Source organism: Pelmatolapia mariae, linkage group LG1 (assembly GCF_036321145.2).
Source record: "Pelmatolapia mariae isolate MD_Pm_ZW linkage group LG1, Pm_UMD_F_2, whole genome shotgun sequence".
NCBI lineage: Eukaryota > Metazoa > Chordata > Actinopteri > Cichliformes > Cichlidae > Pelmatolapia > Pelmatolapia mariae.
The window spans coordinates 4,271,789-4,286,183 of record NC_086227.1 but is presented as its reverse complement, the minus strand read 5'-3'; the positions used below and the strand labels follow the sequence as shown (position 1 = coordinate 4,286,183).

At 40.3% G+C, this 14,395-nt stretch overlaps 1 protein-coding gene across 2 annotated transcripts in view; it reads left to right on the top strand.

Annotated features, from left to right (window-relative positions):
- Window positions 1-14,395, top strand: part of cemip (cell migration inducing hyaluronidase 1) — a 143,363-nt gene that overhangs the window by 115,156 nt on the left and 13,812 nt on the right. For both annotated transcript variants that reach the window (XM_063470434.1, XM_063470439.1), the window contains exons 17-23: window positions 4,232-4,317; window positions 6,437-6,568; window positions 6,902-6,937; window positions 7,820-7,975; window positions 9,757-9,937; window positions 10,319-10,534; window positions 12,370-12,581. In XM_063470434.1, the coding sequence (XP_063326504.1) occupies window positions 4,232-4,317; window positions 6,437-6,568; window positions 6,902-6,937; window positions 7,820-7,975; window positions 9,757-9,937; window positions 10,319-10,534; window positions 12,370-12,581 (1,019 nt within the window). The remainder of the gene's footprint in view (window positions 1-4,231; window positions 4,318-6,436; window positions 6,569-6,901; window positions 6,938-7,819; window positions 7,976-9,756; window positions 9,938-10,318; window positions 10,535-12,369; window positions 12,582-14,395) is intronic.

The window sequence follows — 14,395 nt, the reverse complement described above, 5'->3', positions numbered from 1 at the left end:
TACAGCTCACCAAACATGAACACTTAATGTTAAAACTCAGATAATGTTTGAGTTTGCCTGCAATTCGTTAGCTAACACTGCCGTCATCATCAGTGCTGATGACCTGTCCTCCCTTAAATGGTGGAATTAGATTGGATCCATTTTTCCACAAAGATAATGATGATTATACAGTGGTCCCCACTTCAATTCAATTTTATTTATACAGCACCAAATCACAACATCAGTCGCCTCAAGGCGCTTTATATTGTAAGGTAGACACTGCAATAATACATACAGAGAAAACCCCACAATCATATGACCCCCTATGAGCAAGCACTCTGGCAACAGTGGGAAGGAAAAACTCCCTTTTAACAGGAAGAAACCTCCGGCTGAACCAGGCTCAGAGAGGGGCGGGGCCATCTGCCGCAACCGGTAACTTAGTCACAGTGATAATGTGAACACACTTTTGTGCAAGAACTGAGAAATGGTCAAACTGTCAGATGGCAAAGAAAAAAAGAGAGATAGTTGGAAAAAGTCAAGATAACAGAAACGGAGATAGGACCGAGTTTGGAGTTACCTGTGGCTCCTAACACAGCACAGCTGGAGCAGAGAGAGATTTATGAGGCACCACTGAAAAGGGAAGCGCTGTTGTAATTGCCTTACTTTCTCAAGCCCTACAGTGATTTCTTTCCTATTCCATCTCACTCTCTTGTTCCCTTCTGCCCTTTTAATTTGGATCATCCTAACAGGAGCATAACTCATGTCAGGTTGGTGTGAGAGAAGAGGTTGTTTCAGGGCTGCTGGTTGAGTGTTCAACAGCAACACAATGGCAGTGTCTTTGTTTAGAAGCAGCACACTGGGTTTCGAAGGCTTTTACTGTTATGATACTTTTGTGATATTATTTAAGAAAACGCTACAGAAGGCTGGATTAGAAATTGGGAAGCATGTAGGGTTATTCTTTGCTAGATTTAGGAAAGTTCCAAGAAATTTTTCTTATCAGATGATTGGATTTAAAGCTTCGTTAAGTGAGATATGGGAACATTTTATGCAGTGTATTTATCTTTTATTTAAATGTTTCCCAGTTCTCTGTAACTGTATTTTTTCATAATTTTACTTGCCTCCTAAATCTATGGTGATTGATTTCAAAATCTGTAGCTCTTTTCAGCCTTTAGGGGCATGGCTGTGATGATGACTGGTCTTATATTAGCAGAGACAGATGTGTGCCAACCAAAAGCAAGTCCCAACAGTGTTAACAGTGTAATGTTACTTCAGCAAAGCAAACAGGAATCAGTCAGCTGAGGCTTCACCTTGAAATTTGATAAACTAGTGTTATAAAACAGAAGGAATTATAAATAACACCTTGCTTCACCTAAAGGCCTGTTACCTTTTTCAGTCCAATAGAAACCTTTGTCACTGTTTGAGATAATATGACACTGTATTGCCTCAAACCCCGGGTCTCACTTTATAGTCTTCATCCCTATTTTCTTCCTGTATGTAATGTCTAAAACAATTTATAAAGTAAAATTTATTTCATTTATTTATTGATTGATTTTTATCTCTGTACCCTCACATGTATATACCCAATTTGCTGCTGCTCACTAAATTTATATGATGTCATGGTAAGGTAAGCAGAGTTTATGAAGAGTAGTCTAGCAGGTGACGCTGATATACGAGTGGCTTAATTAACAGGAAGAGATGTTTTATTATATTTTAGACACTTTGGAGTGTATAAAAATATGGATGTAGTCAGTGGCATGTTGAGGAGCTAAGACCTATCATCCTGATGCTAGCAAACTTGTGGAACTAAGGAGCAAGTAAGCTAAGAAAGGAGTCATTAATGAAAAATGTTCCAAAAGGAAACAAGTACACAAACATGGGCAAAACCCAGCACACAGCTACAGGCTACAGCTGCCTGTAGCAGTGCCCCTGTCAGCCACAGTAGGCACACTCCTAAGTTAAGACTGATCACAACCCAGAGCTGACACTTACTATGCAGTTGCTATCCTCAAGCACGACCTCAACAAGTTTGAGGTCTTCCACTGTTTGCACTGTTTGCATCAGATTATCAGAGTGTCCCTCCTTGACCGTTTTATCAACAGCACAAAACGTAGTCAATGTCACCAGCAACCCGTGATGGAAGAGCTGATCCAGAAGCGACGACTGCAATGGTTTGGCCACGTCTGCTGCATGAGCAACCATCGCCTCCGATATCGACTTCTGCTGCATCACCACTCCGCCCGCTGAAGAATCAAGCATGACGCGCCCATGAAGACTTGGATCAAGCAAATTGATGATGATCTTGAACAACGACATCTAACCCTGGAGCAAGCAAAGGTCAAGGCCAGAGATCGTAAGGCCGGGAAGTGCATCGTTGACCAAGATGGAAACCCTACGGCACCCACGGCGACGTATTCGCTTCGTGGACGACCTCCCCTGTCGGCTGTCAGCTAGGGACAAACGAAGAAAAGAAAAGATGCAGTTGAAATGAAAGACTAAAGTGTTTTTTGTAGCATGCTATAAAATATTTTAACTCTACTATAAAGTCGAGCGTTTTAACAAAAACCCAAATGTTCCAGAACCTGCAGTTCCTTAAGGTTAGAAAGAGAATCCCCATAGACTCCCTTTTAGATCCAGCCTCAAGGAACTGCAGGCTTTTGGAACATTTGGGTTTTCATTGCCACCTGACATCTACAATTATTAAATGCCATGGAAAGTAATGCAGGTCAAGTTAATGGTCAGCTTTTTAAAAAACCTATGATATATGCTGGGGCCAAAAGAGTTAACTGAGTTTTCACTAAAAGGGATTATACGAGCTAGCAGCTGTTGCTGGTTTACTGCGAATTACGACCTGATGCTGGGCTGCTCAACATGTGTCTGGAAAAGAGTGCAAAAGAGAAGTCTTCTGCTACTGAGCCTGATTTATTGCTTGAAGAAGCCAATAAAAATGTTTCATAACATTCATGCATTTCTCCTGCAACTAAGGGAGGGAAACAGGACGAAGGTAGTGGTTTCAGCTCAACTCAAAATTCATTTGCTGAATAAAAATTGTACCTCCATTTGGAAACTTGTTGACAGTATATATATTTTTATTTATTATACATTTGACATTTTTTCCAAATAATGACAAGAGTTACATGCAAAATTAACCACAAACCATTTGTTAAATCAGCGCTAAACAATTAATTTACCCAGGGGGCCTGTTGTGGAGAAACTTGTTGGCCACACCAATAAGCTGAACTCAGTTCTTCTCAATATTAATTTGATCTCTTTATAAACTGCTACTGGTAAGCGTTGATATTACAATTATGAAAATGTGAAATAGGTGTAGTACAAGCATTTTATCACTGTTTAATCAATATTTCTAAAAATGTTTTTGCAATATTTTAAGGATGTAGAACTGTTATACTAAGTGCTGTTGCTTTTTTACTTGTAGTTTAATTACATCTGCAGTTTTTAAGTTCTTTTTTCTTTTTCACTGAGAGAAATCTGGTCTGTTTTGGGCTTGAACAAGCAGGTTAAAGTCACGTTCATCTGAGGTGGAAATGCATGAGACAGTGGACATCGTCACTGAGACAGGATCTGCACCTGGATTTGTTAAACTTCATCCCTGAGAATGCTTGTTCGCTTATGAAGGTAGCTCCAGAGAGAGCCAACATCTTCTGAGCATCTCTACTCATGTGTGGAAACTATTCTTCTGGTACCTCTTTTGTATAAAGCTGAGTAACCATGCTGCTCTGGTCCATGACTAAGTAGGAAAACATGAAAATTGTCCTCTTTGTTTTTAAACTGAAGCTCCAGATTTCCCATAATGTCCACAGTCCATCTTGGTTTACCTGGAGAGGGGCGTTTTCAAATCCTTCATTTTTTTTCAGGCGTGTTAGAGCACCACCAAATACTCTTTGATAAATTCTAAATCAATGAATGTCTTATTGGTTTTTGTAATGTTGTGGGAAATCACAAAGCTGGTCTTGACTGCTCTATCCCTGGATGTGTAAACTTTGTGAAAAAGCCCTTTTGCTAGCAAAAGTTCAAGTTTATTCCTGCTCTGCATCAGTCAGGTTCTTGGATTTCTTTGTGTGTTTCATCTCATAATGGTGATAATCTTTGAATAATCCTTGAACACAGCGATCTGCTCTCCAAGCACATGGCTTTACCTCTCACATAAATAAATAAAGTCCATGTCTTTTTAAAAATTCTACATTTTTCTTACAGGGCAAGCAAACTCACAATTTCTATTGTCTTTTTATTTTAGGCTGGAATGATCCTTGATAATGGAGTTAAGACGACCCAGGCAAATAACAAGGACAAGAGACCCTTCCTGTCTCTGATAGGAGCCAGGTTAGACCCTGTAACAAACACCCTGAATGAGAAGCTGAAATCACATCCCACCCAGTGTGATTCAGTGTGATGAGTTTAGTCTGTAATGATGACATTTCCTGTTAATGTTTTCGTGAGCACTGGGTGTGCTCTTTTTCATATTGTCAGTGCACAGGCCAATGGTGAGAAGGGATGGACGTTTTTCTTAAATGGGCAGAAAAACTTTTTACTGGAGAAAGAAAGTGTAGATCTGTCAGTGCAATGAAGGTTTTTGTGTTATTAATCATTAATAAGATAAAGATGCTGTCAAGTAATAAAAGATACTAGTCGCACACACATATGGTTATCTGGTAAAAATAAATAAATACAATTAAAAATTATTAATTTACTCAAAGACTGGTTTGATCCCAGTCTGCTCCAGTCTGCATGCCAAATGCCTTGTGCAAGATACTAACCCCATGTTGCTCTCCGATGAATGCATGTGATTATTGGACAGGAAGCACTTAGAAACAGCATAGAAACAAGTGCTTGTGTAAATGGGTGAATGTACAAGTTGTGTAAAGTACTTTGAGTGCTCAGATAGAGTAGAAAAGCACTATATAAGAACCAGTCCGTTTACTACTTACCATTCCATTTGTTGAACTGCTCTTTTACTCTTGTGGATTAAAATGGCACTTATGTGTCAAATGATAGTTTAAATTACCCAGCATTCTTGGAGTCCATAGGTGGGGTTCTCGAGGTTGCTCCACCTGGAGACTCATGTGGGATGACTCATCCATCACTGGGGGTGAGGTCTCTACACTGTCACATAGAGATCTTGGACGGTGCCTCTGGATTGGCAGATTGGGGTGGTGGTTCCCATGTTTAAGAAGTAGGACCGGAGAGTGTGCTCCAACTGTTAGAGGATCACACTCCTCATACTCCCCGGCAAAGTCTTCCCCAAGGTGCTGGAAATAAGACTCTTACCATTAGTTGAAGCTTGGATGCAGGAGGAACAATGCACTTTTCATCCTGGTCATGAAACACTGGACCAGCTCTTTATCTTCTCAAGAATATTTGATGGTGGGTGGGAGTAGGCCTAACTGGTCTACATGTGTTTTGTGGACTTGGAGAAGATATTTGACCACATCCCTCTGGGTATTCTGTGTGAGGTGCTTTGGGAGTATGGGGTATCTGGGCTGTTGCTATGAGCGTTCAGTCCTTGAACAAGCATTGCAAGAGCTTGGTCCACATTGACGGCAATAAGCTTGACTAATTCCCAGTGGGTGTTGACCATGCCGGGACTGCCCTTTGTCAGCGATTCTGAGCATAATTTTTAGAATTGTTTCGATTCAGTGATGACAAAGGGCGTAGTCAAGTGGCAGAAGGTTTCCACTTTGGTGGTCTCAGACTGTTGTCTCAGCTTTTTGCAGATGATGTGGTTCTGCTGGTTTCACCAGGTGGAGGCCTCCAGCTCACATTAGAGCGGTTTGCATCCAACTGTAAAGCAATGGTAATGAGAATTAACACTTCCAAGTCTGAAGCCATGTTCCTTAGCCGGAAACGGCTGGAGCGCCCAGGTCAGGAACAAGTTGCTGCCCCAAGTGGAGGAGTTTAAGTGTCTCTGTGTCTTGTTCACAAATGCGGGGACAGGGGAGCGGACGAACGGATTGGTGCTGCAGCTGCAGTGATTCGGGCCCTACACTGGTCTGTCATGGTGAAGAGAGAGCTGAGAATTTAAATGAAGCTCTCGATTTACCAGTCGATCCATGTCCCTACCCTCACCTATGGTCACGAGCTACTCCTCCACATCGATGCATCTTGGGCGCCTCCTGAGTTCGGTCTTCTGGGCATGTCCCACCAGGAGGAGGCCCCAGGGCAGACCCAGGACACGTTGGAGAAACTATATCTCTCAACTGGCCAGGGAATACTTCAGTGTTCCCCCAGATAAGATGTTGGAGGTGGCTAGGGAGAGGGAGGTCTGGGCTTCAATGCTGTGGCTGCTGCCCAAGCAACCTGGCCCCAGATAAGCAAAAGAAAATGGATGGATGGATGAATGACCATTTAAAAAGTTACAACATTACAGTTTATATAAATAGCTCCTTTGCAGCCTTGAAAAATATTGTTTAATATTAGCACTGTATGTCCTTCTGTTGTTTAGGTATGGCCCCCATCAGGATTCTGACCCGTTCAAACCTAGAGTCCCAGCTCTCATCCATCACTTCGTTGCCTATAAGAACCAGGACCATGGAGCTTGGCTGAGAGGAGGGGATGTGTGGCTAGATGACTGCCAGTGAGTAATACACATACTGAGTGATTTTACTTGTTTATTTTACTTTTTACCCAAGCAAAATAAACCAGTGAATAAGTAAAGTTTATCAACTTCTAGTGCAAGTGAATATCACTGAAAATTATGCATGTCAAACAAAGCAAGTGTTTTTTCTGCACGTTCAGTGAAGAAAGAGAAATTCATTCCCATCTAACAATAACTTGCTATCTGCTTTAGTCTCTTAGTGTGTGTGTGCATGTGTGTGTGTGTGTGTGTGTGTATGTGTGTATCCATGGGAACATCACATTGTTTCTGTGTTTCTGTGCCTCTAATGATAATATTCCCTTTTTTCGGTAGATTTGCTGATAATGGCATTGGCCTCACTTTAGCAAGGTAAGACCCCCCCTTTATTAAATCATGTTAGAAAAAAAGGGCTGTTGTATGCGTTTATTGTTCTCCTGCTCACTTGCTCTCTCTCTCTGCCTAATTGGAAAATGCCTTATATGGAGTCTTCTTAGGATCCTGTTAGAAAAGGAGTGCTTTGATGCAGAGTGAAAAGTAATTTAGGAGTGTGATGGCAAGAATTGACAAACTCCTGACAGGAGACGGAGACATTATCAGTACTTTGCCACCTAAATTTGCAAATACCTTAGGTTCAGCCTTCTATCCATACTAAATCAGTGTTTGTGCCCCCCCCCTCAAAAGACCACAACATTTTTTTTTGAGCATGCAATTTATTGAAAACAACTTAAGATGTGAAAACTACCACCTTAGTACCATTCACAGAGATTTGGGGAATGGCTGCAATCACAGCATTGTATGATGGTGAAAGATGTATCCTTAGGCCCCCTAATCACACTCTCCACTTTTCACATAAATTGACCATTGATCAATGACCATTGATCAGTCCTTGTGCAAATGTACTGTTTATAAGGCCGGGGAAGCCTGCGGTCAGCTGAAAGTGAAGAAGTGACTTGGCTGAGTGACGAAACATTTCTCGCACTGAAAACGCTACGTCCAGATGAACAGAATCAGCTTTTTGGGGAGATTTAAATATAACCTAAAAAGAAACTAAAAACTCCATACTTGTAACCAAGATATTAGTGTGTAGCTTTTGACACACATTTAAATCATAATGATGTACTTTTCCATTGTATTTTAGCTTTGGCATGTTGTATTGTATATTTTCATGGCCTTAGATGTTTAAGCTTTACATAATCAACAACAGAAAACAGATTTTAACTACCTGAATTTACTCACACTGTCTGTGTGCAGTGGAGGGACATTTCCAGATGATGACGGCTCTCGTCAGCAGGTGAAGAATTCACTTTTTGTGGGTGAAAGCGACAATCGTGGTATGCCCTTGCCAGACAAGAGGATTTGGGGCCCTGGGGGTTCTGACCTTACTGACAGGACCCTGCCACGTGGCATGTAAGTGGCGATTATAGCTCATTTTATTTTTGTTTTTAAGCTCACAAACTCTGTTATCAATAGTGGTGTTTCAGAAATTTTATTTTCAACTTTTTTTCCTCTTAGCAACTGATAAAAAAAACCTCTGTTTGAAAAGCAAAATGTACATTTAATAATTGCTTTAAAAACACAGATATTGTGGTTTTTTTATGTTTACATTGTCAGTATGTCGTGGTAAGGTTGATTTACTTCACTATGCTTATAATATTCTGTTCAGATCAGTTTTATTTATTCAGAACAAGGTCACAACAGTATTTTTACAATGTTTTTCAAATTGCATCATGACACCATTTATGAAGCACTTGGTGACAGTGGGGAGGAAGAACTCCCTTTTAAAAAGAAGAGAGTACAGAACCAGGTCCAGGCAGCCTTCTGCTATGACTGGGTGGAGGGTAAGGGAAAAGACAAGACAAAAGAAGGAGTAAAGACAAATGAGGAAAAACACAAACTATGGGAGAGAGAAAACTTGAGTCTGTCGGTCTTCTGAACCCAAAATTGGGAGCTATTTCCTCGTGAGCAGGTCCTGATAGCCTTCCATGTTTACTTTGAGGACTTCAGCCTTCACCCACAGAGCAAAATGCTATATTAAAATCATAATAACATATGAGGTCTTCAAGATGGAACCGTGTCATTTAAGACTTTATTTCTGAAAAGTATTTTAAGTCCATGTTTCTATTTCACAGGGAACCAATGACAAGAAACTAATGCGGGACAAAGTGGTCTCTCTTTGTATTTCTAGTCAGTACCATTGCAGCAGCATTTGAATGTTTTTCAGGTAGCTTTTAACTGCATGATAATAATAGGGATCATAAGAATTTGCAGTAGTCCAGACTCAAAATAACAAATGCATGGACTAGTTTTTCTGCATCAGTAATGATTCTGGAACTACTTGGTTCATAAGAACCTAAATTTGCAAAAACAAAGTATGTGTGGCCGTTGCAGTTAACACCTTATTTGACTGCACTTTTTTAGTCTGTGTCAAATAACAGTTTAATCAAGGCTGATATGTGTGAGAGCCAGATTTGGTATGCTCAGAAATCAGGCCCGTGCTCTGGCCATCTGGGCAGTGTACAAAAAGAACGTCTCACCAGTGGAATATTAGTGATCCCTTTATTGTGTGAGGAAAAATGAATATCATTTAAACCACTTCTGCCTTACTCTGCAGTTTAGACTAACATTCTTTGACACTATTGTGCTCTCATGTTCTTCATTGCTGACCACTTCTTGAGAGCTGCTGTAAAGAAAAGCTTTTTAGTGACACCCACAGTAGGGAGTCATGTGTGGAAATTTTTTTTCATCAAAATGCATACTTGATGCATCCTTTTTACATGCAATTTAATAACAGAAAATCCTCAAAAAATCTACACAACAAGAATTAGTATAGCAAAAGAGTACATTCTGATTAAAGTGCTCCAACAGAACCAGTTAATAACATGTTTCACAAAAGACTTGCTGACATGCTGGTTACTCTTTATTTTTGTGTAGTACTTTCTCTTGTAGTTAACTAACACACAACATCTTTGATGATGTTGACTACATGTGTCATACAGTCTTCTGCCATGCATTTTGCTGCACATGAAAATAAAACTTGCCTTTATAGCTCCTTGAAGACTTGTCTCAAAGAAACACATTGTGCTGTAATTGCGCGTCTCTTTTCAGTTCAGTGACTTTCTGAAGCTTCTGTTCCAGTGTACGTAGAGCCAAACATCAATGACGACGTTTGTGCATCTGTGTTTGAGCAGTGATTTTCCAATCCGAGGCATGCAGATCTACGATGGGCCGATCAATGTACAGAACTGTACATTTAGGAAATACACGGCACTAGACGGAAGGCACACCAGTGCCTTTGGCTTCAGGCTCAACAACTCATGGCAGAGCTGCCCCAATAATAATGTCACCAACATCACCTTTGACCATGTACCTGTGAGTCAACTTCTGTGTGAAATACACAAAACCAGAGACACTGGTTTAACACATTTTTACAAACTTGAATCTTTGCTTCATTTGGAAGAAAAACCGGTAACTGTAGCTTTACACAAAGGCATTTTAAAATACTATTGTTATTTGAAAACTGTATTCCAGTTCCATTGTGCTGTATGTTCCACTTTTGTAGATTATCAGATCGACTGAATAATTCTGGATATTTCTCAGCTAAATGTCAAATATATTCAAATATAGAGCCATGTTTTAAATGTTGAAAATAAAGAAACACTGAACACATTTGGAATATTGAATGTGAATGATGCGTAGTACCACAAAAAGCCACAGTAAATGGCTCTAGACTAATGCATCCCTCTCTTACAGATTACATCTCGGGTATTTTTTGGGGAGCCAGGTCCCTGGTTCAGTAAACTGCAGATGGACGGGGACAAGACGACCATCTTCCATGATATTGATGGATCAGTCAGTGAGTATCCCGGAGCTTTCCTGGTTAAAGAAGACAACTGGCTGCTTCGTCACCCTGACTGCATTGATGTGCCTGACTGGAAGGGTGCTATCTGCAGTGGGCACTATGCACAGGTGGGTCAGCAGGTGTCACACTCGATTTCTCATTCATTCATCTTCATATATAAGTCTTCACAAACACAAATGTCATTTCTGGTTGATTGTGTGCATTTTCCTATTCCAAGTGCATTTTCAAGTGGTTCATATATTAGCCCGTGAAACTTGTTTGTTGGGGTATCCGAAAACTCTTGAAAAAAAAAGAGTCCGAAGGGATAAGAAAAAAGTGCTCTTTCAAGTCCTTCTTAACACCAGTTATTTTCTGGTGTTCTGAATATGTTTTGGGAAATGTCTGCTTCTTTGTGCCATAAAGCCAACAAATTACACAATGGATTTTTTTAGGACTGTTTTTGCATTCCCTCACAATGAGCCTCAATCACAAACAGTCTTTGTGTGCAAAGCTGTATTTGTTTATACTCCACAAAACAAATAGTCAGGTGTTGTCTTCTCATAATTATAATTAATTATAATTAAATGCTAGCTTGTTTTGCAAGACAGCTCAAACAAGCTGAAAAAGAGTCAAGGGCATAAGTTGACCCCACTTGTCATTCAGCCTCCTCAGCTTCTCCGCAGCCACGATTCCATCACCTCCCACTTTGTATGCACAGGCAGAACATCTGGGATCCTGGAGCATGTTGGAGGCCAAAAGGTGTTCCAAACAGGGCCCACTAGCATGCATATACTTCCTGGTTCACACCAATGCCCCAAATGTAAAGGAGTTTAATAACCTTGGGATCTGGCTAGAAAAAGGACAGTCCAATGTAAAATGTTTTCTTTAACCTAGGTGGGAGGTCATGTTAGGCAGGCCACCTAGGTTAAAGGAAACATAGTACTTAAACTGACAAACCTCCCAAACTGCACATGGGTTGGACATAAAGCCAGGAACCTCACTGTGTAAAAAAAGAAGCCAAGCCACAGAGAGTTTTACCCATACATTAAACTGTGGCCCAGAAGGGATTGTACACCAGCCACCAGCCCGGACCAACAAGGAGCAGGAGCTTCGACAGCTGGACAGTTGACTGGTGGCAGTCAAACCCAGTTGGGACACAAAATCACAAGGACAGACCTTCTTACACTAAAATGCACCATGACCATACTCTAGCACCTTTCTCCCTTTTTAGTGACTAATGACAACCTGTTTTAGAAAGGTTGTCATTAGAACACTAAAAACCAGAGGAACTTCAGTTCTTAGCCAAGATTCAAATGTATGTATTACTTCAGTGGGTGTGTGCCTGATGTCTTGGTGTGGTATCTTTCCTGGTGGGATCATCATAGCAACAACAACTAGTGACTCACGCCACTGCGCACCACCAAGATCAACTTAATCTCCTTCATTTTAATTCGAACCAACCAGCTGCACAAGCGGCAACCTCATGCTTCTGGGTATTTTAAGTAAATGTGATTCAATTAGCTGACACCTATATTGCAGTAGCACAAGCAAAGTGAACCAATGCATCCATAGTTGATTTTTTGAAGTTCATGACTTCCCATCTTTCAAAGTGAATTAGAGGCTAGTGTTGAATCTGGATCCATATCTGTGTGCATCATGTACAGATATTCAGTGTATGAACAAACATAGTGACCTGTGCCGATTCACAACAGTCACCTCACGGCACTTTATATTGTAAGGTGAAGACCATACAATGAGGGTGTCGGGTCTTTACTTTACAATACAGAGCACCGAACATATATGGAGTGAACAAAGTGGTTGGAATGAAAAGAGTGGATTGTCATAGAGTGAAGTGAGTGGCTGTATTAATTGAATAACTAAAATGTGATACTTCTACTAAATTAGGTACTTCTATGATATTATATATTATTATATGGAATGCATTCTTCTTCTTTTTTTTCAGATCTATATTCAAACACGAAACCCTGCCAACCTTAACATGCAGATAGTGAGGGATGAATATCCTGATCGACCCCTAACACTTGAAGGTGCCCTGGAGAAGAGGAAACATTACCAGCAGTTCCAGCCAGTGGTCACCCTGGCCAAAGGCTATACCATCCACTGGGACCAGGCGGCACCTGCTGAGGTCACCATCTGGCTCATCAACTTCAACAAGTCAGTGAATAAACTTACTCAAAGCACGTTAACAGCACCGATGTCTGTACTGTTGGACCATTTTACTGCTTTATATATATTGGACAGCACACTCCAGTGTGTGAGGTTGGTCGTTAAAAACTTTGTATATAAATAGAAAGATTTGAAATTCTATCCTGGGAGCCAATTAAAAGAAGCTAACATGGGAGAAATATCAAAGAAATCTAAGTTCTTCAGTGTTTTCAGTTTCCTTTGAATACTTACCCTTGTGCTATTGGGTGTCCTGGTCTGATGGAAGTATAATGGTAGGTTATTTTTTCACACAATTTTCATAAATTGGGTTCCTCATAATAGTAGTAGAGATCAACATAATGCCATCCTGAATAAAAAAGTTAAGTGTGTCTAATCCAATAACTTTAGTCTTAGTTTAGAAGTATAAAAGGACTGGATGTTACAATCCCTGATAATGCATTGCTTCAAATGGAGAAAGTCTTGAGGGATGGCTACTATGAGAAAGCAGCCCAGAAGCTTTACCATCGGAACACATCATCAGTTGTGTGCCTCAACTTCACAGGGTATTTCAGCCTTTTATCACAAATTATTCTACCAATTTTTATTTTATTTTCTAGTTTCCTTTTACTTCCCTTGGTTAGGTTTAGTGATTAGAAATTCGAGACTCTGGATCATAAACAAATTTTTATCATTAAATTGACTCATAGATCAAAGACAAATGTGATCATCTGCAATGTAGTGGGTCCAAGAGTCTGTTGTCTCAGGTTATGACATGATTGTTAGTGATTTCAGCAGTGCTGTCTCTGCTAAATGATGAAATCTAAATCCTGACTGAAACTCTACAGTGCATAACGTCACATGATGTGAATCAACTTGTGTTTTGGTATCTATTATGTATTATTATTATTTTCATTTAACTGGTTAGTTCTGAGTTCATTCTTATTACGTCTCTGAGTTTACTTATGATCAGTTCAGTTATTTGTTTTTTAGGTTCCCCTTGTGTCTTTGTCCTCTGTGCCTCTCTGTGTGTTTGATCCTCATGTCTGAGTTTTCCAACATTTAGTTCCCATGTTCCCCTCCTCGTGATTATTCCATGCCTCCCCTGTCTGTCACGTTTGCATTTGGGTCCTCACATAAAAAGAATCCACACAATCTGCCTCCGCATATCGTGGCACAAGTCAAGCATAGTTGTTTTAACTAGACGTTAAATAAAGATAAATTGATCAAAACTTTGGCTGAAGCTGGAGGAAATAGTTTAGAGAACTATGTAAGACTGCAGTTCTGCGTCCTGTTCTCAATTCTGGATTTCCATGCCTAAGAATTTTTATTTAGCTTATCTGTCCAGCTACACTTTCTGAAGCAGCATGGACATCCTCTCTAATAAGACCAGAATTTCATGGTTTTCTGGACACCACTGTAAGAGACAGCAAGGACTGTATGTGCCATCAGTTCTTCTGCACATTGTACAGCTCAGCCGTTCCACACAGATTTCAGGTTTATAGGGTCGAATAGTTTGTAATAATGCAGCTCTCCTCTAGATAAATCCTGAGCTCCACCTGACTCCTAATCCTCAGAACCCTTTGCACAGGTGCTTAGTGATTTCTATCATAAGAGATATTTCTTATACCAAAAGTATATTGATTCTCATTCAGCTTCCTCTTATTTATTTTCCCTCGCTGTTTTTAGAGTGTGAAACTTGAGCTCACACTGGATTTTTGAGCCACTGACTCTCAGCAGAATGCTGGTTTTTACTGAAGTGAACTAGTTGCCTCTTTGTATATAAATTACAGTGCATTGTTAGATCATCCTGCAGTTGTGACATG